This window comes from Oncorhynchus tshawytscha, linkage group LG07 (genome assembly GCF_018296145.1).
Source record: "Oncorhynchus tshawytscha isolate Ot180627B linkage group LG07, Otsh_v2.0, whole genome shotgun sequence".
Classification (NCBI taxonomy): domain Eukaryota; kingdom Metazoa; phylum Chordata; class Actinopteri; order Salmoniformes; family Salmonidae; genus Oncorhynchus; species Oncorhynchus tshawytscha.
The window spans coordinates 28,317,522-28,344,743 of record NC_056435.1 but is presented as its reverse complement, the minus strand read 5'-3'; the positions used below and the strand labels follow the sequence as shown (position 1 = coordinate 28,344,743).

Here is a 27,222-nt window from a genome sequence, read left to right as displayed (position 1 = left end):
AAAAGTTTGGTCCTTGCTGGATTGCTTCCAGACAGATTTCCCTGCTTAATCTTGGTTTTAAATCTGACCTCAACTTGGTGGCTGGGTCCTGCAGCAAAGCCCCTGGGTCAGGGTGTTGAGGGACCAGCCAAGCTGTGACCAACACCACCAACCAGATGAGCTACCACGTGTATGTTTCTTCTGCCTTCGTGGAATCTCCCCCAGCGTCAATCCGTATCAGTTTGTTTTTGTTTATACTGTTTGTTTCTGTCAGTTTCTGTGTGCGATTAAAAAGCCCACCGGGAACATCGAACAGGGATGCAATTGTCCTCTTTTCTGACAGTCATTAACCTTATACGTTATAAATGCATCACTCCTTCTGACTGTTTAAAGGCTTACTGCAGTATATATTCTTCCACACTTTGAGGTTGGAATAATAGTGTGAAATTGTGAAAATAATGATAATACCAATTTAAGGGTAAGAGCTGTTTGAAAACACCACCTGAATTTTCTGCCTGTTTTGGTGGGCTGGAGTTTTGGCCTGCCTGGTGACATCACCATGCGGTAAATTAGTTAATAGACCAATATAAAAGAGAGTTCCAAGCAGCTCTGCAAATAACAGCGAGTTTTCCGTTTTCCTTTCCAGACCACTCCCAGACAGTTCTAGCAAAATTCTTGCTTGAGAAATGGCTCTTTGCTAAGAAGTTGTTTTTGTTCTTTTTGACCATTTTAATTGAAAACAATCAAATCAAACTTTATTTGTCACGTGCCGAAAACAACAAGTGTAGACCTTACTGTGAAATGCTTACTTACAAGCCCTTAAAACCAACAGTGCAGTTCAAGAAGAGTTAATTTGTACATGTAGGAAGGGGTGAAGTGACTGCATAGATAATAAACAGTGAGTAGCAGCAGTGTACAAATGGGGGGGGGGGTGTCAATGTAATAGTCCGGTGGCCATTTGATGAATTGTTCAACAGTCTCATGGCTTGGGGGTAGAAGCTGTTGAGGAGCCTTTTGGTCCTAGACTTTGCGCTGCGGTACCACTTGCCGTGTGAAAACAGTCTATGACTTGAGTGACTGGCGTCTGACAATTTTATGGGCTTTCCTCTGACACCGCCTATTATATTGGTCCTGGATGGCAGGAAGCTTAGCCACAGTGATGTACAGGACCGTACGCACTACCCTCTGTAGAGCCTTACGGTCAGATGCAGAGCAGTTGCAATACCAAGCGATGATGCAACGGGTCAGGATGCTCTCGATGGTGCAGCTGTAGAACTTTTTGAGAATCTGAGGACCCATGCCAAGTCTCCTGAGGGGGGAAAGGTTTTGTCATGCCCTCTTCACAACTGTCTTGGTGTGTTTCAAATCAAATGTATTTGTCACATGGTAGCAGATGTTAATGCGAGTGTAGCGAAATGCTTGTGCTTTTAGTTCCGACAATGCAGTAATAACCAACGAGTAATCTAACCCAACAATTCCAAAACTACTACCTTATACACACACAAGTGTAAAGGGATAAAGAATATGTACATAAAGATATGAATGAGTGATGGTACAGAACGGCATAGGCAAGATGCAGTAGATGGTATCGAGTACAGTATATACATATGAGATGAGTAATGTAGGGTATGTAAACAAAGTGGCATAGTTTAAAGTGGCTAGTGATACATGTATTACATAAAGATGCAGTAGATGATATAGAGATGAATAAGAGATTAATAATGTAGGGTATGTAAACATTATATTAAGTAGCATTGTTTAAAGTGTTTAGTGATATTTTCCATCAATTCCCATTATTAAAGTGGCTGGAGTTGAGTCAATGTGTTGGCAGCAGCCACTCAATGTTAGTGGTAGCTGTTTAACAGTCTGATGGCCTTGAGATAGAAGCTGTTTTTCAGTCTCTCGGTCCCTGCTTTGATGCACCTGTACTGACCTCGCCTTCTGGATGATAGCGGGGTGAACAGGCAGTGGCTCGGGTGGTTGTTGTCCTTGATGATCTTTATGGCCTTCCTGTGACATCGGGTGGTGTAGGTGTCCTGGAGGGCAGGTAGTTTGCCCCCGGTGATGCGTTGTGCAGACCTCACTACCCTCTGGAGAGCCTTACGGTTGTGGGCGGAGCAGTTGCCGTACCAGGCGGTGATACAGCCCGACAGGATGCTCTCGATTGTGGACCTGTATAAGTTTGTGAGTGCTTTTGGTGACAAGCCGAATTTCTTCAGCCTCCTGAGGTTGAAGAGGCGCTGCAGCGCCTTCTTCACGATGCTGTCTTTGTGGGTGGACCAAATCAGTTTGTCTGTGATGTGTACGCCGAGGAACTTAAAACTTCCTACCCTCTCCACTACTGTCCCATCGATGTGGATAGGGGGGTTCTCCCTCTGCTGTTTCCTGAAGTCCACAATCATCTCCTTAGTTTTGTTGATGGTGAGTGTGAAGTTATTTTCCTGACACCACACTCCGAGGACCCTCACCTCCTCCCTGTAGGCCGTCTCGTCGTTGTTGGTAATCAAGCTTACCACTGTAGTGTTGTCCGCAAACTTGATGATTGAGTTGGAGGTGTGCATGGCTATGCAGTCGTGGGTGAACAGGGAGTACAGGAGAGGTCTCAGAACGCACCCTTGTGGGGCCCCAGTTTTGAGGATCAGCGGGGTGGAGATGTTGTTACCTACCCTCACCACCTGGGAGCGGCCCGTCAGGAAGTCCAGTACCCAGTTGCACAGGGCGGGGTCGAGACCCAGGGTCTCGAGCTTGATGACGAGCTTGGAGGGTACTATGGTGTTAAATGCTGAGCTGTAGTCGATGAACAGCATTCTCACATAGGTATTCCTCTTGTCCAGATGGGTTAGGGCAGTGTGGTTGAGATTGCATCGTCTGTGGACCTATTTGGGCGGTAAGCAAATTGGAGTGGGTCTAGGGTGTCAGGTAGGGTGGAGGTGATATGGTCCTTGACTAGTCTCTCAAAGCACTTCATGATGACGGAAGTGAGTGCTATGGGGCGGTAGTCGTTTAGCTCAGTTACCTTAGCTTTCTTGGGAACAGGAACAATGGTGGCCCTCTTGAAGCATGTGGGAACAGCAGACTGGGATAAGGATTGATTGAATATGTCCGTAAACACACCAGCCAGCTGGTCTGTGAATGCTCTGAGGGCGCGGCTGGGGTTGCCGTCTGGGCCTGCAGCCTTGCGAATGTTAACACGTTTAAATGTTTTACTCACGTCGGCTGCAGTGAAGGAGAGTCCGCATGTTTTGGTTGCGGGCCGTGTCAGTGGCACTGTATTGTCCTCAAAGCGGGCAAAAAAGTTATTTAGTCTGCCTGGGAGCAAGACATCCTGGTCCGTGACGGGGCTGGTTTTCTTTTTGTAATCCGTGATTGACTGTAGACCCTGCCACATACCTCTTGTGTCTGAGCCGTTGAATTGCGACTCTACGTTGTCTCTATACTGACGCTTAGCTTGTTTGATTGCCTTGCGGAGGGAATAGCTACACTGTTTGTATTCGGTCATGTTTCCGGTCACCTTGCCCTGGTTAAAAGCAGTGGTTCGCGCTTTCAGTTTCACGCGAATGCTGTTATCAATCCACGGTTTCTGGTTTGGGAATGTTTTAATCGTTGCTATGGGAACGACATCTTCAATGCACGTTCTAATGAACTCGCTCACCTAATCAGCGTATTCGTCAATGTTGTTGTTGGACGCAGTGCGGAACATATCCCAGTCCACGTGATGGAAGCAGTCTTGGAGTGTGGAATCTGAATGGTTGGACCAGCGTTGAACAGACCTGAGTGTGGGAGCTTCTTGTTTTAGCTTCTGTCTGTAGGCAGGGAGCAACAAAATGGAGTCGTGGTCAGCTTTTCCGAAAGGAGGGCGGGGGAGGGCCTTATTTGTGTTGTGGAAGTTAGAATAGCAATGATCCAAGGTTTTACCAGCCCTGGTTGCGCAATCAATATGCTGATACAATTTAGGGAGTCTTGTTTTCAGATTAGCCTTGTTAAAATCCCCAGCTACAATGAATGCAGCCTCAGGATATGTGGTTTCCAGTTTGCAAAGAGTCAAATAAAGTTAATTCAGAGCCATCGATGTGTCTGCTTGGGGGGGAATATATACGGCTGTGATAATCGAAGAGAATTCCCTTGGTAGATAATGAGGTCGTCATTTGATTGTGAGGAATTCTAAATCAGGTGAACAGAAGGACTTGAGTTCCTTTATGTTGTTGTGACCACACCACGTCTCGTTAACCATAAGGCAAATGCCCCCGCCCCTCTTCTTACCAGAAAGATGTTTGTTTCTGTCGGCTCGATGCGTGAAGAAAACAACTGGCTGCACCGATTCCGTTAGCGTCTCTCGAGTGAGCCATGTTTCCGTGAAGAAAAGAACGTTACAGTCTCTGATGTCCCTCTGGAATGCTACCCTTGCTCGGATTTCATCAACCTTGTGGTCAAGAGACTGGACATTGGCGAGAAGTATGCTAGGGAGTGATGTGCGATGTGCCCGTCTCCGGAGCCTGACCAGAAGACCGCTTCGTTTCCCTCTTTTACCACGTCTTTGTTTTGGGTCGCAGGCTGGGATCCATTCCGTTGTCCTGGGTGAAAGGCAGAACACAGGATCCGCTTCGGGAATGTCATATTCCTGGTCGTACTGATGGTGAATTGACGTTGCTCTTATATTCAGTAGTTCTTCCCGACTGTATGTAATGAAACCTAAGATGACCTGGGGTACCAATGTAAGAAAAAAACTAAAAACTGCATAGTTTCCTAGGAACGCGAAGCGAGGCGGCCATCTCTGTCGGCGCCGGAAGTACACGTCCATGATGTTTGGACCATGATGTGGTGATGTGGACACCATGGATCTTGAAACTCTCAACCCGCTCCACTACAACCCCGTTGATGTTAATGGGGGCCTGTTCGGCCCAGCTTTTCCTGTAGTCCACAATCAGTTCCTTTGTCTTGATCACATTGAGGGAGAGGTTGTTGTCCTGGCACCACACTGCCAGTTCTCTGACCTCCTCCCTATAGGCTGTCTCATCATTGTCGGTGATCAGGCCTACCACTGTTGTGTCATCAGCAAACTTAATGATGGTTCTGGAGTCGTGTTTGGTCACGCAGTCGTGGGTGAACAGGGAGTACAGCAGGGGACTAAGTACACACCCCTGAGGGGCCCCAGTGTTGCGGATCAACGTGGCAGACGTGTTGTTGCCTACCCTCACCACCTGGCGGCGGCCCGTCAGGAAGTTCAGGATCCAGTTGCAGAGGGAGGTGTTTAGTCCCAGGGTCTTTAACTTAGTGATGAGCTTTTTTGTGTGGGTACTATGGTGTTGAACGCTGAGCTGTAGTCATTGCGATTGAGATTGCGTAATCTATGGATCTGTTGGGGTAGTATGCGAATTGGAGTGGGTCTAGGGTATCCGGGAGGATGTTGTTGATGTGAGCCATGACTAGCCTTTCAAAGCACTTCATGGCCACCGACGTGAGTGCTACAGTAATCATTTAGGCAGGTTACCTTCGCTTCCCTGGGTACAGGGACTATGGTGGTCTGCTTGAAAAATGTAGATATTATAGACTCATTCAGGGAGAGGTTGAACATGTCAGTGAATACTACCGAGAGCGTTATCCAACAGTCATCCAGAACAGCTGGTGCTCTCGTGCATGATTCAGTGTTTCTTGCCTCGAAGCAAGCATAAAAGGCATTTAGCTTGTCTGGTAGGCTCGCGTCACTGGGCAGCTTGCATCTGGGTTTCCCTTTGTAGTCCGTAATAGTTTTCAAGCTCTGCCACATCCAACAAGCGTCAGAGCCGGTGTACTAGCATTCAGTCTTAATCCTATATTGACGCTTTGCTTGTTTGATGGTTCGTCTGAGGGCATAGTGGGATTTCTTATAAGCGTCTGGATTAGTGTCCTGCTCCACAGTATAGTATGTAATTGTAACCCAGAAATTATTTTATATTGAGATAAAAGCATCTGCATTGGACCTTTAATTAATCCACACATAAACTGCGTGTACAAAACATTGGGCACACCTGCTCTTTCCATTGCATGGACTGACCAAGAGAATCCAGGTGAAAGCTATGATCCTTATTCATTTCACTTGTTAAATCCACTTCAATCAGTATAGGTGAAGGGGAGGAGACAGGTTAAAGAAGGATTTTTTTTTTAGCCTTGAGACAATTCAGACATGGATTGTAAAGGTGTGCCATTCAGAGGGTGAATGGACAATATACAAATGTAAGTGCCTTTGAACGGGATATGGTAGTAGGTGCCAGGCGCACCGGTTTGAGTGCATCAAGATCTGCAACGCTACTGGGTTTTTGACGCTCAACAGTTTCCCGTGAGTAACAAGAATGGTCCACCACCCAAAGGATATCGAGCCAACTACACACAACTGTGGGAAGCATTGGAGTCAACATGGGCCAGCATCCATGTGGAATGCTTTCGACACCTTGTAGAGTCCAGGCCCCGACAAATTGAGGCTGTTCTGTACACTCAGTGTACATCTATGCTGTTAAGGTCATGTCACTTTTCCCAGAGAAGTGTATTTACATTCCTGTTTTGCGTTGTGTTATTAGCTGTGGGACCTCTCTGCTCACGTTCTGGCTCACTAAGGGACAGGCGATTAAAATGTCAAGCTTCAGATGACCTTTCTCTATGGATCCCCAGTTGGACTGCAGACCCATCCACAGTTCAGCTCTCTGTCTTTGCAGCCTCGTTCTGTCTTTCAGAGAGGAAAATCTGTTTCCCATCAGAGCAAATCACCACTGTTTACCATATTGATAGAAGGAAAAATGCTTCTCAATCTCAACCCAGAAATGGACACGACTGTCATACTCCGTCAGTTGTTGACTGGCTCAGTTAACTAACCTCAGTGGAGACTGGACTCTCCACATCAACAATACTTTATTAAATGAACGAGTCTGTGATTGACAGCGCATTATGATAATCTATCCCACCCATCATGGTGTTAAGACGGTTTATATCCATTATTGACATTAGAGGGTTTCCAGACAGTCCATTAGCTCAGCTAATTGGGAAGGTGGTGCTAGAATGGATGGCCCAGAGGCAAGATCCTAGCTCCACACAGCCCTAGCCATCAGTGGGGTTTAAAATGATTTCAGCCCCGGCCTCAGATTACACAGCAGTAAAGTCTGCCTGTACTCTGCACTATGTGTGTCTCTAAACCCTATTCCCCAGTTTAACAGCTCAGGTGCCTGTGATCTGCCTCAGCAGCCCAACACAGTGGCTCAGGTTATCAGTGAGGGATGAGGCCTGGATGGACGGGTCTCAGCTGACCTTAATATTTCAACCTGACAAAATCGCCTCATGTTGTCAAGGTTGATGGGTCAATTGTCATACTTCCTACAGTCGTGACGGATTTGTGTTGGATTCATAAAGCTGGACATTATGGTCAGTGGGTTCATAATATTTGCTGGGAATTAACGGGGTTTCTCATCTGAATACATTTAGGACCCTATATAGGATCCTAAGCATACAAAAAGAAACACCTGGACAAACAAGCTAGCACACAGGGACAAACGGCAAAGAAGTGAAGAGAATAAAGTGCCAGTGGATGAATCATTGAGGTATTTTTCAGTTGTATTCTATTCCTCAGAGCCTATGTGTGCCATGGCAACAGTTTGTCATGATGGGTGGTGGTTGAACTGCCATTTAGCTATATTAACAAAACCCAATCAGCATCAGTGATTGCTTTTTAAGGACACAGTAATCTAAGATACTAAAGATTACTAATCTTGAACAGAAATCTGTTCAAATTCCCACTATATTCTGCCTCCCCAGCTGTTCCAATCCAACCCCCCAAATTAAAACGTTGATGAGACTGCTGACATAAGACTGACCAAAATGAAAGAGAAGCTTACTGTTTGTCCAGCTTCACACATTCACACTGGGGTTTTGTGAGGGAAAATGGGCAATCTACCCCAGGCTCCACACACGTTGCTTTTCACCAGCTCCATCCTCATCTGTCCTCATCAACTGACATCATTAGAGCGAGAGAGAGTTTTGTTTATTGTTTATTTCACTTACTTCAGCAATATAAACATACACTGAACAAAAATATAAACGCAACATGGAACAATTTCTAAGATTTTACAAGTAAATCAGTCAATTGAAATAAATTCATTAGGCCCTAATCTATGGATTTCACATGACTAGGAATACAGATATGCATATGTTAATCACAGATACCTTAAAAAAAGGTTGTGGTGTGGATCAGAAAACCAGTCAGTATCTGGTGTGACCAGCTTTTGCCTCATGCAGCGCATAGAGTTGATCAGGCGGTTGACTGTGGCCTGTGGAATGTTGTCCCACTCCTCCTCAATGATGTGCGAAGTTGCTGGATATTGGCATGAACTGGAACACGTTGTCGTACACGTCGATCCAGAGCATCGCAAACATACTCAATGGGTGACATGTCTGGTGAGTGTGCAGGCCATGGAAGAACTGGGACATTTTCAGCTTCCAGGAATTTTGTACAGATCCTTGCGACATGGGGCTGTGCATTTTCATGCTGTAACATGAGTTGACAAGGCGGAACATAAGGCGGCGGATGAATGGGACGACAATGGGCCTCGGGATCTCGTGTATCTCTGTGCATTCCAATTGCCATTTATAAAATGCAGTGGTGTTCGTTGTCCGCAGCTTATGCCTGCCCATACCATAACCCCACCGCCACAATGGGGCACTCTGTTCACAACGTTGACATCAGCAAACCACTCGCCCACATGACACCATGAACACTGTCTTCCATCTGCCCGATACAGTTGAACCTGGGATTCATCCGTGAAGAGCACACTTCTCCAGCGTGCAAATGGCCAACGGTTACGGCGACAAACTGCAGTCGGGTCAAGACCCTGGTGAGGACGACGAGCATGCAGATGAGCTTCCCAGAGAAGATTTCTGACAGTTTGTGCAGAAATTCTTCGGTTGTGCTAACCCACAGTTTCATCAGCTGTCTGGGTGGCTCGTCAGATGATCCTGCAGATGAATACGCCAGGTATGGAGGTCCTGGGCTGGCATGGTCACACATGGTCTGCAGTTGTGAGGCCATTTGGACATGCTGCCATTTGGACATTGGAGGCAGCTTACGGTAGAGAAATTAACATTAAATTCTCAGGCAACAGCTCTGGTGGACATTCCTGCAGTCAGCATGCCAATTGCACACTCCCTCAAAACTAGAGACATCTGTGGCATTGTGTTGTGTGACACAACTTCACATTTTAGAGTGACCTTTTATTGTCTCCTGCACAAGGTGCACCAGTGTAACGATTATGCTATTTAACCAGACCTGTGAGGTGGATGGATTATCTTGACAAAGGAGACATCCTCACTAACAACGATGTAAACAAATGTGTGCAAAGAAATTGAGAGAAATTAGCTTTTTGGGTGTATGGAATATTTCTGGGATCTTTTATTTTAGCTCATGAAACATGGGACCAACACTTTAAATGTTGCGTTGATATTTTATTTGAATTAAATTGCGAGAGAGTGAGCAAGAGAAAGCAAGAGAAAGAGAAATAGCCAGAGAGACAGGAAGAGAGGGAGAGAGAAAGATATTGCGAGCGAGAGAGAGAGAAAGCGACAATGAATGTATTCTGATCAGTTTGATGTTATTTTAATGGTCCAAAAATGTGCTTTTCTTTCAAAAACAAGGACATTTCTAAGTGACCTCAAACTTTTGAACAGTAGTGTAGATGTATTGGGTGGGTCCCTGATGGGGCATGTTGAGGAGGTTTCCTCAGGGCAGGCTGAGACTGAGACTGGAGCTGTCTTCACATCCACACACAGCGCTTACAGCATCTAGGGCCCGTTGATCACAGCAGCCTTGAAGCAGCCTTTCAGACCTAATGCTCTCTGAATACAGCCACTATAGATGTGCTGTGTGTGTCGCCTGCGATTATGAATACAGATTCATACAGTCTATGTGTTCAGCTCCAGGCAGGCCAGAATGATCGAAGGCAGTAGCTTTTGATCTCGTATCCCTTTCAGTCAGGAGAAGGAGAACCCTGACTCACAGGTCAAGTGAAGAGTATATTTTCCAGTAAGGCTCAGTACACATAATGTAATACTTTCTTTGGAAATCACAATATGAGGCTCTTAATCGGGATACTTTGAGTTGACACACAGATGACACTATAGGTGTTTAAAAGCCGTCCCTACAGCTTGATACTAAATGACCTCAGGCATGGAAGTCATCCCTTCCGATGGGGGAAGAGAGACGGGGGAAGGTTACCTCTGGTTTCACAGTCATCTCCCGGTCATTTTTAAAGCTGACAATTCTTGTTATCACAGCAGTCCCAATCACAGAGAAAATGGTTTCAATTCATCAATGCCATCTGTAGCATAGGCTTGCTAACGATACCTGTAAATTGACCAAACTGCTGTGCTTATGGATCTCTGGGGGGGGGGAAAGGGCTTCCTTTTCCTCTTGTCAGCATTCTGGGTGCTGGAATTTGGATGAGCTCCATGTGTCTCTGTGTCTGCCAGACAAAGTACCGCAGGAGGCTGTGAATGAAAGGCAGAGACTGGAGGGATTCTTTTCAATATTTCAACACCTATTACCACAAATGTCCATGTCTTTAACAACCTGGACCTGAAGAGGTATTTCGTCTAAAAGGTCACTTCTTCTAAAAGGTTCAAACCACAATATAACTTTTGCGAATGTGTTCATTGATTTCGCCGTGACGTGACTGTGAAATTCTATTTAGATAGCAATTCAAATATTCTTGCATTGTACCCGGTCAATATCACCGCGTGACAGAGAACAAATAAAATAATTAGAACACAGTGCTTCATTTTATTCTCAAGCGGGAGACTTTAGCGCGTAGCAATTTTGGTTCTATTCTCCAGGGAACCATAACCCTCAGATGTGGTCCAGTTTAGACCCTCTAGTTAGTTGTGATGAAATAAGGTCCAGCTAATTGCAAGGGACTCTACTAGTAGCTGGCACCCTGCAGTCTCATAATGACCATCGTAATAACTGACCAACATGCAGAGCTAGCCCACTACTGGGACCAAAGTAATGACCTGACAATTATGTAGCCATTCGTGCTATTGGAAAATGTGTTTTAAGTGGTGTGTCCTTGACGTCATTGTGTGTGTGTGTGTGTGTGTGTGTGTCTTAGTCACCTGAATGGCACTCTGTACATGTAACCAGGAGCATGTTACTGTAGAGCACTCAGCCGCGGCACAGGGATATTTGTAGGGTGTGGTGATGTGATTCCAGAGCAGCATCAGGTGATTGTATTCTCTTTTTCCTTGGGGATGATTGATAATGGAGCGCAGTGAATGTCTGTGTAATAATGGGTTAGGTGAGGAGAGGCAGAGAGGAGCTGTCTGCAGGACGCTGATAGTTGTCTCTTAATTCTGCCGGGGGAAAAACCTGCAGGATGATGCATAGCCTGCTGCCTATTTGTATCCTCTGTTCCTGACTAGCATTTAGAGTTGGTGTTTTTAAACAGATTTTTTTTTAGCTGGGTGACCTCTGTTCTTCTCTCAGAGGTGGTTTGAGCCTGCACGGCTTGCCACAGAGTCAAGTGTTCTGAGTGAAAAAGGGACAGGATATGAGACCATTCATCCATGTCAGAGATCTATGAATGTCAGAAGAATTAGCGGTGACAGGAAGCACATGGATTGTTTGAAGAGAACCAGACACGGGGTGGAAACTGATGACCCAGGTGGCTCTGAGGGATTAGGAGAGGTCACTTCATGTTCACCCAGGATTGTAATAGAGCATAGATTGTATAGAGCACATCTCCCTCTGTAACAGACAACCTACTCTGTCCAGGCCCCAGAGGCTCCAGTGGATGAGACACCACATGGCACCACAGAGAGCCTATCAGAGCTCGGAATGACACTCTACTGGTGAGCCTCTGCCCACTCTGCCTGAAGAGGTGCCTGCCATCAGGCATCCTGTATGCTCTCAGGCAAATCTCACTATTAACTCATGGCTGTTTACTCTAGCTATGACTATGCATGACTGCATTTCCTGCTGGTTGTTGGGAAAGCTTTTTCATTACAAATGGCCTGTGATATGACTGCGTTATTGGGGAACGAGCCGAATGAATAATCATGCTTATTATTACAATGAATTATTTCATACATGACGTTAGCAATAGAGAGAGACAGAGAAATAGTACATGACATGTATTTTTCCTTTGGTTGACAGGGCGGTCAATCGCCTGCTGTATGCACTCCTGTGATTCCTGACATCCTCGGGCAGTCATTTGGGTTAGTGGGAGCCCCACCACGGGTTTGTCTCATTATTTACCTAACCTTTGACCTCTCACGGCTAGAGTTTGACCAGCTAGAGAGGAAGGCTATCCCTATGACCTATTCCCTGCATACCTGTACTTTCTAGCACAGATGACACACATACAGGGATGTACCACTGGAGTGACCGATCAGGATGTTTCTCCTAGGTTGAGGAAGGGACTCAACTGAATATTCAAATAGGGAATAGTTTTCATGGTTCTCTGTTTACTTATTCATCTCTATGTTGATTTACACCCAAAGACAGACAGCTCCTGCATAAAGCCTCTCTCTCTCTCTTTCTCTCTCTCTTTTTCTCTCTCTCTCTCTCTCTCTCACTCTCTCTCTCTGTCAGGGCTTATTCAGATTGAAGAGAGTTGTAGCAGAGGCATTGCAACAAAATGTCATTAACTTTACTATTTACATTATCAACATAATGTCATTAACTTTACTATTTACATTATCAACGCAATGTCACGTGCCAAGAGAGGGTTTGGGGACTTGAGCGATGGACATTCTTGCTCTGTAGCTCAAATTTAGTGGCCCTTTTTTGGTACTTCAGATTATCACAGGTGTCTGTAATTATCTCTGGCCTTATGTGTGGCCTTATCACATGTAAAATGTATGAAATAATTAAATAAGATGATTTTAAAATGTAACAATAATAATATGACAAAGCTGTAAAACACCCATGGACTTTTTCCACATCTTGTTATGTTACAGCCTGAATTTAAAATGGATTAAATTTAGATTTGTGTGTCACTGGCTTACACACAATACCCCATAATGTCAAAGTGGAATTATGTTTTTATTATTTATTTTTTTACAAATGAAAAATGAAAAGCTGAAATGTCCTGAGTAAATAACTATTCAACCCTTTTGTTATGGCAAGCCTAAATAAGTTCAGGAGTAAAAATCACATAAGTCACATAATAAGTTGCATGTACAATAATCGTGAATTTCAAACACATATTCAACCACAAAGACCAGGGAGGATATCCAATGCCTCGCAAAAAAGGGCACTTATTGGTAGATATTGAATATCCCTTTGAGCATGGTGAAGTTATTCATTACACTTTGGATGGTGTTTCAATACACTCAGTCACTACAAAGATACAGGCGTCCTTCCTAACTCAGTTGCCGGAGAGGAAGGAAACCGCTGAGGAATTTCCCCATGAGGCCAATGGTGACTTTAAAGAAATTACAGAGTTTAATGGCTGTGACAGGAGTAAAGATGGTTCACTTTGTAGTTACTCCACAATACTAAGCTAATTGACAGAGTGAAAAGAAGGAAGCCTGTACAGAATAAAAATATTCCAAAACATGCATCCTGTTTGCAACATCTCACTAAAGTAATACTGCAAAAAATTCTATGTTTGGGGCAAATCCAATAAAACACATTGCTGATGACCACTCTCCATATTTTCAAGCATAGTGGTGGCTGCATCATGTAATGGGTATGCTTGTAATCGTTAAGGACTGGGGAGTTTTTCAGGATAAAAAGAAACGTATTGGAACTAAGCACAGGCAAAATCCTTGAGGAAAACTTGGTTCAGTCTGCCTTCTCCAAACACTGGGAGATTAATTCACCTTTCAGCAAGACAATAACCTAAAACACAAGGCCAAATCTACGCTGGGTTTGCTTACCAAGAAGTCAGTGTAATGTACCTGAGTGGCCAAGTTACAGTTTTGATTTAAATCTGCCTGAAAATCTATGGCAAGACTTAAAAATTGTTATCTAACAATGATCAACAACCAATTTGACGGAGCTTGAAGGATTTTGAAAAGAATAAGGGGCAAATAGTGTACAATTTACGTGTGCAAAGCTCTTAAAGACTTACCCAGAAAGACTCTAAGAGCTGTAATCGCTACCAAAGGGGGTTCTAACATGTATTGACTCAGTATTGACAGTGTGAATACTTATGTCAATGAGATATTTTTGTATTTCATTTTCAATACATTTGTAAAGAATTCTAAAAACATGCTTTCACTTTTTCAGTTTAAGGTATTGTGTCTATATGGTTGAGAGAATTTTTTTTTTTAATCCATTTTGAATTCAGTCTGTAACAAAATGAGGAATAAGTCAAGGGGTATGAGTAAACCATCACTTATGGCCATGTATTATGATGACATTTTGTAAAGTTTTTGTTAGTTTTGGTCTTCAGCAAACTTTTTTCCGGACGTTTGTGCACACAGAAAATGTCTAAGCCCCTTCGTCGGTGATTGGTCAACAGTAGGGATTCTTCAATAAAGTGTGTGTTGTCATTCAACAAGAGACTAATCGTTTTCAGCAACAACAAAAAGTGTTAGATTTGAAATTGTGTGACTAAGAATAACAAAAACATCACAACATGTCATCATAATAAACTACATGACCAAAACTACGCTATATACACTACCGTTCAAAGTTTGGTGTGACTTAGAAATGTCCTTGTTTTTGAAAGACAAGCACATTTTCTGTCCATTTAAAATAACATGATCAATTAGCCTTTTAAAATGATAAACTTGGATTAGCTAACACAACGTGCAATTTCCAGCTACAATAGTCATTTACAACATTATTTCTGATCAATTTTAATGGACAAATGTGATTTTCTTTCAAAAACAAGGACATTTCTAAGTGACCCCAAACTTTTGAACTGCAGCATATACAAAAGTATGTGGACACCCCTATAATTTAGTGGATTCGGCTATTTCAGCTACACCCGTTGCTGACAGGTGTATAAAATCGTGCACACAGCCACGCAATCTCCATAGACAAACATTGGCAGTAGAATTACCTTACTGAAGAGCTCAGTGATTTTCAATGTGTCACCACCATTGTCACGACTCCTCTCCCTGTTCGGGCGGCGGTCGTCGTCGCCGGTCTACTAGCTGCCACCGATCCCTTTTCTTTTTCGTTTGGTTTTGTCTGTCTTGTGCTCACCTGTGTCTAGTTTAGGCTAATCAGTGGGGTATTTAATCTTGCCCTACCCGCTAGGTTTTGTGCGGGATTGTTTGTGTTACTGTCGTTGGTTTGGATTGCGTTTTGTTTTTTCTGTTAAACAGGTGTATTTAACGGGACTGTTTTCCCGCATGTTAGTTTAGTCAGAGGAGTGTGTTTCCTCTGTTTTCGACTGGACTGCGTTCCTGTTTCTTAGTGGCTGCGGTTGTGGTCCCTGTACCTGTTCTGTTGATGGACTTGTAAATAAACGCCCTTCTTGGACTTCTTGCTCTCCTGCACCTGACTCCACACCCACCTCTCCTAGGGAAAATCTGACAGCCACCTTTCTAACAAGTCAGTAAAATGTATGCCCTGCTAGAGCTGCCCCGGTAAACTGGAAGTGCTGTTATTGTGAACTGGAAATATCTTGGAGCAACAACGGCTCAGCCGTGAAGTGGTAGGCCACACAAGCTCACAGAAAGGGACCGCCAAGGGCTGAAGCGCGTAGAATGTAAAAATCATCTGTCCTCGGTTGCAACACTCAAGACCGAGTTCCGAATTGCCTCTGGACGCAACATCAACAGAAGAACTGTTCATCAGGAGCTTCATGAAATGGGTTTCCGTGTCCGAGCAGCCGCACACAAGCCTAAGATCACCAGGCGCAATGCCAAGATTTGGCTGGAGTTGTGTAAAGCTTACCACCATTGGTCTCTGGAGCAGTGGAAACGTGTTCTGTGGAGTGATGAATCACGCTTCACCATCTGGCAGTCCGACGGACGAATCTTGGTTTGACGGATGCCAGAAGAACGCTACCTGCCCGAATGCCTAGTGTAAACTGTAAAGTTTGGTGGACGAAGACCCTTTTCTGTGTCAGCATGACAATGCCCCGGTGCGCAAAGCGAGGTCTAGTGGAAAGCCTTCCCAGAAGAGTGGAGGCTGTTATAGCAGCAAAGGGGGGACTGACTCCATATTAATGCCCATGATTTTGGAATGAGATGTTCGACAAGCAGGTGACCACACACTTTTGGTAATGTTGTGTATATACACAAACTGTTCAGAATATTTTCGGATGGGAAGCGTGCCGAGTTCAGCTAGGCACCAGCAGAACCGGAGCGTGCTGAAGGCTTTAGTCTCAGTGCCGACCCCTCTCTTCATTATCCCCCGCTAAGGAACGCAGCCACCCAGCCGGCCAGCATGGAGCCTGAGGCTATGTTGCCTGCTTCCCTGCCTGTTACCCAATCTCCATATTAAAGACCCAGGGAAAGGTCAGCAGGCAGGGAAGTGAGGGGGAAGAATAACACCACAACAACATCCCAGAGAGAAAGCGATGGGAGGGGAAGGAAGGGGATGTCAATGAACTGGAAAAATACCATAAGGCCACAAAAGTAAAACTGCCTAAACCTGCAGACTAGGAGAAGAGTGTGTGAATGACTTCAGGTTTTTTTGTGGATCAAAAAGGTTTTGGTGGTGGTAGGTCTGTGGCGGTCATGAAATGTTGTCAGTCGGTTATTGTCATGCCAAAGACTGCCGGTCTCTAACCGTTAATTAACATAAACATGTTTAGCATCTCCTTGCCTCCACACATACAAGCCGCTGAGGCACGCCTTTGGAACATCGACATTTTAAAAAAGTCGAATCAATCTATTATTTATTTTAGGCAGGTCTAAAGAAACATACGGTCTGCCTGTGCTCCATGCCATAGACTGTAGACTTTAGCAGACAAGATATGCTTATAAGTCCTGTGACATTATTTTATGTTATGTGATTTTAAAGTAAGAAGCATATAATTGAACTTAGCTGAATAAAATAGAAAGGATATTTTTCCCATTCTGGAGCGTTTGAAGTGTTAATCATAAAGGCCAGTTGTTTGGCAACTTTAGTTGCGATTGATACAAGCCTTAGAATGTCTTAGAAATCCAAACGTATATGGGCTGCATGATGCAACTATTGGCTATTGATGATTTGAAAAAGTCGCTTGCTCTCTGTTCCTTGCCTCAGGCTGCACACGCTGGTCTCTCACCAAGTGATCATATTTCACCCATCAGACTATTCTCAATTTAATCTTGTCTTTACTAATATGTAAAATGAGTTTCTATTTAGAATGGTCCATTATGAAATGGACAGGAATAGGTGCAGGAACAGGAACAGGAGCAGGAACAGGAACAGGTGCAGGAACAGGTACTGGTGCAGGTGCAGGAACCGGAATAGGAACAGGTACAGGTGCAGGAACAGGTGCGGGAACAGGTTCAGGAACAGGTGCAGGAACAGGAACAGGTGCAGGAACAGGTGCAGGATTAGGTGCAGGAACAGGAACAGGTGCAGCAACAGGAACAGGTACTGGTGCAGGAACAGGAACAGGTGCAGGAACAGGTGCAGCAACAGGAACAGGTACTGGTGCAGGAACAGGTACTGGTGCAGGAACAGGTGCAGGTACAGGTGCAGGAACAGGTACAGGAACCGGTACAGGAACAAGTACTGGTGCAGGTGCAGGAACAGGAATAGGAACAGGTACAGGTGCGGGAACAAGAACAGGTGTGGGAACAGGTGCAGGAACAGGAACAGGTGCAGGAACAGGTACAGGAACAGGAACAGGTGCAGGATTAGGTGCAGGAACAGGTGCAGGAACAGGAACAAGTGCAGGAACAGGTACAGGTGCAGGAACAGGTACAGGTGCAGCAACAGGAACAGGTACTGGTGCAGGAACAGGTGCAGGATTAGGTGCAGGAACAGGTGCAGGATTAGGTGCAGGATTAGGTGCAGGAACAGGTGCAGGAACAGGGGCAGGAGAAAAAAAGACATATCCTCCATGTGCACTGAAATAAGGAATAGAGGCCACTTTCCCGCCGGTTCGTTTTTTTCTCTCATGTCAGGTTGACTACCCCAGCTATTTAATGAAACTGTTGACAGCCCCTCTCTCTGTGTGCCCGAGAAAGGAATGCAGGAGAGAAGGGAGGAGATAGAAACGCACAGTGGTGCGATATACCGCAACAGCCCTAGGTGGTGGGTGTGGCAGGGGGCGCGGTCGACCTTTAATTAATATTATTATTATTAATGGCAGAAAAAAAAACACCTGGGTTGTGTCCAGTTGGAGATGAGGTACAGCACTGCAGATGGTTAAAAGGAGCCAATGGAAAGAGAGATGTTTAAAACTCTGTACCCTGAAGGTCAGGCCTATGGCTACTAGACTGGCCAATGTGATGATATTGTACTGCATATAAACACATGTCATTTCATTAGTGAGGAGGCTTTGGTCACCCTCACAAAGTTAGAACACTGAATTATAGGGTCTCTATGGCTTTGGTAGCTCTTCGTAATAGTTGAGATATGAACTTTGATTCGTCCCACCCTGTCTTTTCATTGTTGTACACCAGCTATAGCTCCAGTATGTTACCAGCCTGGGAATGTTTTTTTCTCAGAACTCAAACACGTGTATTCTTTAACGAGAAGAACCACAGATCAATATCAGGGTCCTAAAGCCATCTTCTGAGGAAATGATTTCACTTTTTGTTGTTTGGGTCCTGCTCTAGAAAATGACTCGATGGCACAATAGGGATATTGCTGCCTCCTCTCCTGTGAAAAATGTTTTTCTTTTATATCCCCTCATAGCAGAAGGAGGGAGAGGAGGAGGAGGAGGAGGAGGTGGTGGTGGTGAAGGAAGAGGAGGAAGGAGTGGGGGAGGAGAACGTGGAGGAAGAGACGAGGATGGGAGAGGATGGTACAATGGCCAGTATACCAGGCTACGGTATACGCTGAGTGCCTGGATACAGCCCTTAGAAGTGGTATATTGGCCATATACCACAAACCCCCAAGGTGTCTTATTGCTATTATAAACTGATTACCAATGTAATTAGAACAGTAAAAAGTAATTTTCTGTCATACACGTTGAATATTGTCTGATATACCACAGCTTTCAGACAATCAACATCCAGGACCCAAATTACCCAGCTTATAATGAGAGTTATCTGGTGCTGTCCTCTGTTCATTTTTTGGAGGTGGAAATGACATGAGTTAATGAAAACCAAACTATCAGTGGAGAGAAGTAGAGTAGTGCAGAGGGCAGCAGATGAGGCTTTACCAGTAGAGCTCATCACACACAGCAGAGGTCTATTAGACCCAGTAGCCCTTTCCTGCAGCCAAGTGACCAAATCGCCCTCTAGTGGTCTTATGGGTGGAATTGTATTAATATTTTGTATTATTTAATAATGAATCAACTTTTTTTTTTTTAAATTAACACAGAAAATCCAGTGTTTCTATGTCAAACAATTATGTTATATTTCAGTCTTCTGTGATGTATATCAAGTGTAATATTGGGATGCAAACTCAAAATTGAATACATTTCAACTCAAAATCTGACGTGGTACAAGTGTCTTCTTTTTTTAAGCCCATAACCATGTGTGTGAGGTGTATACTTTTGTTTCAAAGTAGATTTGTTTAAGACTACCTACACTCAGCAAAAAAAAGAAACCCCTTTTCAGGACCCTGTCTTTCAAAGATAATTCGTAAAAATCCAAATAACTTCACAGATCTTCATTGTAAAGGGTTTAAACACTGTTTCCCATGCTTGTTCAATGAACCATAAACAATTAATGAACATGCACCTGTGGAGCGGTTGTTAAGACACTAGCAGCTTTCAGACGGTAGGCAATTAAGGTCACAGTTATGAAAACTTAGGACATTAAAGAGGCCTTTCTACTGACTCTGATGGTCGGATTTGCGTTTATCGTTGAAGGAATGAGCATTTCACCGAGGCCTGTACTCTGGAGCCGGATCGATTTTGGAGGTGGAGGTTCCGTCATGGTCTGGGGCGGTGTGTCGCAGCATCATCGGACTGAGCTTGTTGTCATTGCAGGAAATCTCAATGCTGTGCGTTACAGGGAAGACATCCCCCTCCCTCATGTGGTACCCTTCCTGCAGGCTTATCCCGACATGACCCTCCAGCTTGACAATGCCACCAGCGATACTGCTCGTTCTGTGCGTGATTTCCTGCAAGACAGGAATGTCAGTGTTCTGCCAGAGGGTGGGGGCTAGGGCCATTCCCCCCAAAAATGTCTGGGAACTTGCAGGTGCCTTGGTGGAAGAGTGGGGTAACATCTCACAGCAAGAACTGGCAAATCTGGTGCAGTCCATGAGGAGGACGCACTACAGGTCTTAATGCAGCTAGTGGCCACACCAGATACTAACTGTTACCTTTGACCCCCCTATATTCAGGGACACATTATTCAATTTCTGTTCGTCACATGTCTGTGAAACTTGTTCAGTTTGTCTCAGTTGTTGAATCCTGTTATGTTAATACAAATATTTACTCATGTTAAGTTGGCTGAAAATCAACACAGTTGACAGTGAGAGGACGTTTCTTTTTTTGCTGAGTTTATAAACACTCGGAGTGACCCTGATTCAGCCCACTGCAGTAAAAGGTTAAACCACTGTACTAGACGCAAAATGTCTTGGTAGAGAGAGAGAGAGAGAGAGTGAGAGTGAGTGGATTGAAAAAGGGTTATTTTTCCCAAAATTGTGAAACAAGCGAAAATCGATTAGCCATATTGTTAATTAGAATATTACCTGTCAAACTTAACTGCATCTATAAAGGCTCTGCCAATTCCAAAGTTGTTTGTTTTTGAAAGCCTCTCAGCTCTGTGTGTAGGGGTGACGTCACACGTTTAATGCAAACTCAGTGACTCTTTCTCTCTCTTTTCTCACTCTTTCTGCTTTCTCTTTTCTCTCTCTTTTCTCACTCTTTCTGCTTTCTCTTTTCTCACACTTTCTGCTTTCTCTTTTCTCTCTCTTTTCTCACTCTTTCTGCTTTCTCTTTTCTCTCTCTTTTCTCACTCTTTCTGCTTTCTTTTCTCACTCTTTCTGCTTTCTCTTTTCTCTCTCTTTTCTCACTCTTTCTGCTTTCTCTTTTCTCTCTCTTTCTGCTTTCTCTTTTCTCACTCTTTCTGCTTTCTCTTTTCTCACTCTTTCTGCTTTCTCTTTTCTCACTCTTTCTGCTTTCTCTTTTCTCACTCTTTCTGCTTTCTCTTTTCTCTCTTTTCTCACTCTTTCTGCTTTCTCTTTTCTCTCTCTTCTCACTCTTTCTGCTTTCTCTTTTCTCTCTCTTTTCTCACTCTTTCTGCTTTCTCTTTTCTCTCTCTTTTCTCACTCTTTCTGCTTTCTCTTTTCTCACACTTTCTGCTTTCTCTTTTCTCTCTCTTTTCTCACTCTTTCTGCTTTCTCTTTTCTCTCTCTTTTCTCACTCTTTCTGCTTTCTTTTCTCACTCTTTCTGCTTTCTCTTTTCTCTCTCTTTTCTCACTCTTTCTGCTTTCTCTTTTCTCTCTCTTTTCTCACTCTTTCTGCTTTCTTTTCTCACTCTTTCTGCTTTCTCTTTTCTCTCTCTTTTCTCACTCTTTCTGCTTTCTCTTTTCTCTCTCTTTTCTCACTCTGTGGCACACGCCGGACGACGCACACACACACACACACAGTACACATATTCATTACTTGTATGCGTCATGTTAGTTACCCCTGGCTGTGTAAACCTAAATAGCAACTGTCCTGCCTTAGAAAGACATCTTCCTGAAATGATTTGTCTTCAACATAACACTGTTGCTAGTCTCTTTTGTTGGTCTGATGTCATGTGTTCTATTGTGTTGTCTCTGACAGATCATAGGCAGAAGTCGGTGGTGAGCGAGATCTGTTACCAGACAGAGATCTCCAGCCTCATGGACTTTGGCACCCCAGACTCCTCGCTCGACAAAGGTAGGGTGTTGCCTTGGAAATACAGGGTGTTGCCTTGGTGATGGAAGGAAGTGTGTGCATGGTGATTGATCCCGGGAGTTAAGACTGAGACACAGACCTGTCAGCTGGGTGCACACAGACCGGAGCAGAGGCCTGTGATGTGGAAGAGTCTGTCTGTCAGTCTGTCTGGTCTGTCTGTAAGTCTGTCTGGGAGAACAATCTGATAATATGTCTGACTGGATCCAGGGCCTTAAAGGACTTACAGCAGACTGTGTTATATACTGTAGGCAAGTATAGGGCGCACATGGTTAATCATCTGCTTGGTATTGTACTGTATACACCCAATTCTGTGCTGGGACCCAATACTGTATGAGTTACAGAGAAACATTGATAGGAGAGCTGAATGGGGAGAGAGGGGCAGATGTAACCTCTTCACATTGTATTGCTGAATAGACAAGAGTGTTATTGATGATCATCATTGTTGTATTGTGCCGATGCCTATTTGTGCCCTAATCACTGCCTTCAGTTTGAGTTAAATGGCATCTCATTTTCCCTCCAAAGATGTCTCTGAATAAAGGCTCTCTGTCTTTGTTGTGATCTGTAATGATATTGGCCACTAAGGAAGAACAGTATAAAGAGTATTGATCACCTGAAGCTTGTTGATGAATCTGTAAGTCTCGAGGGCATTTCATTTTCTCCTGCTTAATCACTCCCATTATTCTTTACCACGTTGCCAGAAAGCCACAAGTGTTGCCCGGAATTGTAATTTTCATCTTTTCATCAGATTACAGCCCCTTGAAGCAGCAGAAGTGCACTCTCAGGCCGTTAAATTAGCCTCATGACATTTCCATCAGCCCTGGACAGAGGTAGTATCTGTCTAGAGTCACTCCTCCCCTTCTCCATCCCTCCTTCATCCCTCTCTCCTTCCCTCCCTTCTTCCCCTCCCAGCTAAGGTCTTAATGCCGGTCTTTCTCAGCTCTCCATCAACATTCTTCTGTGCTGATAATGCAGAGCGACAGATCAACTGGTGCGGCTGGAGAACAGGAGGAGCGGAGAGAGGGGGAGAGAGAGGGGGAGAGCGAGAAAAAGAGAGAGCATGAGTTATTACACAGATAAATGGACTTTTCCTAGTTTATGTAATTATGCTCGGATCGATTTCACAGAGATTCAGTGAGTTGAGCCCTGAAATCAAGGACAGCCACATGAGTAGTGAAAAGACTGAGGATGGGGGACTGAGAAAGGATGAAGACAAAAGAGCAGTGACATGAGAAGGGTAACCACGAGTAAAGATATCAGTAAAATGATTCCGGCTGCACTGAAATGAAAGGCTGTAACAATGGGCTGTATCTCAGGAACGCGCGTCACACTCACAGCCCTAAATGGGCGGCGAACGAATAAGAATGAATACGAATGAATAACACATGAATGACACATGAATGACACATGACTGTGATTCTTGAGCAGTCAGTCAGGCACTCAGTCCGTGATTGACAGATCCATTTGCCTCAGTTGACAAGCATCTGGATTGATGGTATACTTGTCCTCATGCATACAACACTGAGGTAACACACTCTCTCTCTCTCTCTCTCTCCCACTCATACGTGTATTCTATATTTCAGACACATAGTTATTCTGTATTACTACTACAGGCTTGGCAGGGGGAAATAGCCCTGTATTCGCCAAGCAATTCAATTCTGTGATGGAATCAAAAGACATTTCAAAGCTGTTTTTGAGGATGAAGAAAGTTGCTTGTTTACCGTGTTAGCGTCGGGTCAACACTTTCCGTTGATACAAACAGCAGATTTACCCTGATTTGATCTCTCGGAAGCCTGAAACATAAACAATTATTTTCCATTCAAACGTTGTTTTTCCCGGTTATGATAAGGCAACACATCGCTACTAAGCTACGTTATTTCAGTCATTTAAATGGCCTGTTGGAAGTCTTGCAGATGTCCTACCCCCGCCCAGTGTCCACCTCTTCCAACCAAGACTGGTCTTACCTCTGCTCCTCTAGTACTTGGCTGCACCCGCTGCCCCCTGTCCCTATTCCTGTCCCTGGGCCTGAGGCTAAAACTCTAACTCGATTAGCTCTGTGATTGTGTCCACACTCATCCAGCCCTGCATCTGACAGCCAGTCCCTTGAGCCCTGGGACTGGGAGAAAGCACCAGCACTTCCTGGGTTGAGGTCTCACACTAACAACCCCAGTGCTGTGGCTGCAATTGTTTTGGTTTACCTTCATTTATGACCCCGGAAAACATTGCTGGCCTCGTCATGCTGCAGGCTATAGAGTAACAAAGTCCAAACATTTGTGCGTGGCCGGGATAGGTTACATGATCAGGGGAAAACTCCTGTCCCTAGTTTCTTCAGTACTGTGTATTATTTCCAGGCCAGGCGTCCTATATAAACATGTGAACACGCTCTGGTGTGACCTATGGTCAAATTGTCCATAAGGGCAGTGTGTTCCGTAGGGGTGTTGTTCTCTGTGCGGTTGGTGATCTCTTCAGTAGAGTACATTATGTCCTGTGAAAGAGAGATCTCTTAGTCACTGTGTCGTTGAGCTCGCTGCCATTAGGTAGAAGTGCTATAGCAGTGACTCATCTGCTTTACCACCTGAGGCTCCAGGTACGCCCTCCCTCGGTTGAGAGAGAGAGAAAGAGCAGTAATCATGTCAGTGCACACTGGTCCACCTCCCTACAGCAGCAGCTGGAAGGGGTTAAAAAGAGGAGGGGCGAGAGAGGTTTGGAATGGAAACGGCCTCTGGGCGTGTACCAGAACAGGTAGAGAAAAGGGGAGGAGAGAGAGAGAGAGAGAGAGAATAAGCCAATGACAGAGCGAGAGACAGGGAGATAGCGAGGAGAGTACAGACAAAACAGGCTCCCTCTCTCGGGGGAACACTTCCTAGTAACCTGGCTGGGTGGAGCCAATGGCCAGAGCTGGGAGCGGCTGAGCGAGAGGCTGCTGTGGTGTGGTGTGTTCGCTACGGTGTCTTTCTGAATGGTGTTTGTCTGAGTTGGGCTCCTCTGCTATGAGAACACACACCAGCACTGACCGTGGAGCCCAGCGGAGACTGTGCTGTGGAGGACGAGGAGGAGGAGGACATGAGGTCCGACAGGGAGGAGGGGACATCCGGTGAGTGAGAGAGAGAGAGAACGAGGGAAGAAAGAGTAGTGGGTTTAGATGATCGTAGAGGGTTGGTTTAGGCCAGAGCTCTGTTTCTACGGTAGAGGCGTGTGTGAGTTCATGAGTTTTGTTTTCACGTGTACTCACACTGTATTTATGAGAGGAATTGGAATGATTCATGTAAACTCATTATCACCGAGTAACTAAATAAACATCTCGTCATTTGGCATTATTAGTAATATATTTACATAATACGTTACTATACATAATGTTACTATATATGGAAAGGTTGTGTTAGCAACACATTATTGACTGTAAATGAAAGTTGTTTGGTGTGTAATTTTTGAAAAAATATTTCTTGGTAGTCGGTCCGCAACACAATTTGTTTATTTGTTTTACATATAAACAAATGAGGTTGATCTGGATCTGACATGTACGTTGGTTAATATGTTAATCTCTTAATCTGACATAAGCATATGAAACTCCTGGAGTGAGTCTAGTCTGGGGAATTAAGGGAGATATTTGGTGATGAGCAGCTCAGTCAACATAGCACAAATAGCCTACGTATTTGAGAGATGAGTCCGGCATATCCATAGACATAGCACTGACCTCGTCCACGTATTCCTATGGAAAAACGGTGGCACGTGAAGCTGGAAGTATTTGGATTTGAAGCGTACCATATTGCTGAAAGGTGCAAAAATATCACTAAGGATTATGGGGAAAGTAGTCATAACTAGCAAAGGGTCATGGTCGATGTAGTCATTTTCATCCTGCCTGACAGAGTCAACTTGGTTTTAATGTCTATGAACCTGATGCTAGCCTACTGTTAAACCGTTGCAGAAGGTTAGTTTGAAACCTCAGCGTTACCTAGAACCTAGCCAGGTCATCATTGGGAAATGAAATGGACAGCAAATATTAACTATGGTCATCAGAATTAGGACCGATTCACTCTTTCGAGTGACGATCAGTTCAGTTATATAGAGAGCATGCCGGCATGGTGACTCTCTTTGTAAGATCTCACTTGAATGGTGGCAAAGTTAATAAGTACCCCAACTAGTCTCGATATTATATGACCACGATCCTTCCACCTGAAAGTAAAACATGAATGGGCTACCATCACAACAACCCATCACAACTCGGTGAGGCTCGATTGGATTACCCCATGAGAAAAAGTGGACTGTATATACATGATGAAAATGTTATATGATTGTAAAACTATCTTCATAATCTTGGGCAACCGCATCATTTTGTCATCGTGAAAAAAGACCCTCCGACATGGAACGTAGTTTGGAATTCAACATGTATTCACTTAGAATTGCATGACTAAATTGATAGTTCATACAATAGTGTGAGCGCAATCCTCCATCTCCATGGCCATCCTCCGTCCTCCGCTCTGTCAACCCCGTAGACATTGGTCAGCCACTCCATCTCCACCAGTCAGAATGGATAACTGTTGAACTTTCAAATAATTAATTGTGGGGGGGGTCAAACTGGATCATAATAAACACATTTTATGAGCCCCTATTGTGGTGATTGGAATTTACATAGGCTTTCTATAGCAGACCAGGGCTTTTGGCACCGCTAGGTTGCTAGTAGCCCACCAGCTGAGCATGTGACTTCACACTGCAGACCGAACACTGGGGGCCCAGGGCCATATCCCAATGCTCTGGAATTGGTGTAATTTTATGTCTGTAGTTCTGTAGGTCCTACGAGTACTATCCAATCAGCATATTTCCCCAGCGTTCCCCCTAGAATTCATCCGCCCACCTTGACATTTGATGTGTTTGGCATCTTGATAGGAAATGGCAACGCACGGACACACCTACACTTCCATTAATGCAGGTGTTATCTGAGAGATCCTCCAACACCTCCAACTGGAACCTTGGTAGACACGGTCTCTGTTGCAGTGACATGGTCCTTACTGCGTACACACTAGACTGCGTTTGTCTAGTGTGTGTGCGTGCGGCGTGCGTGTGCGTGCGCGTGTTTGAGGAGATGAGTCTGAGGATGATCCCGTTGGTTGTGTTGCGTGACTCCTCCATACCCAGAGGTTGCTTTCCAAATTGAGAAGAGATAATGGGTGTGCCGTTGCAGCCAGATGGCACTATCAGAGACGGTCTCACACGCTGCTCCCGCAGCAGCTCACAGCAGGCCTTCATGATGGCATGCTCTGCAGTCCTTGACCAGTGGCCAGTCCACCTGGCTGGACCAGTCCAATGTGTTACAGTTCCATAGCGAGTG

General features: G+C 44.6%; 1 protein-coding gene across 3 annotated transcripts in view; it reads left to right on the top strand.

Annotated features, from left to right (window-relative positions):
- LOC112254307 (kazrin) overlaps positions 1-27,222 on the top strand; it is a 149,887-nt gene that overhangs the window by 100,590 nt on the left and 22,075 nt on the right. For all 3 annotated transcript variants that reach the window (XR_006083719.1, XM_024426720.2, XM_024426721.2), the window contains exon 4: positions 21,786-21,881. Coding sequence is in view for 2 of the 3 variants with exons in the window: in XM_024426720.2 (XP_024282488.2) it covers positions 21,786-21,881 (96 nt within the window). In the remaining variant the exon portion in view is untranslated. The remainder of the gene's footprint in view (positions 1-21,785; positions 21,882-27,222) is intronic.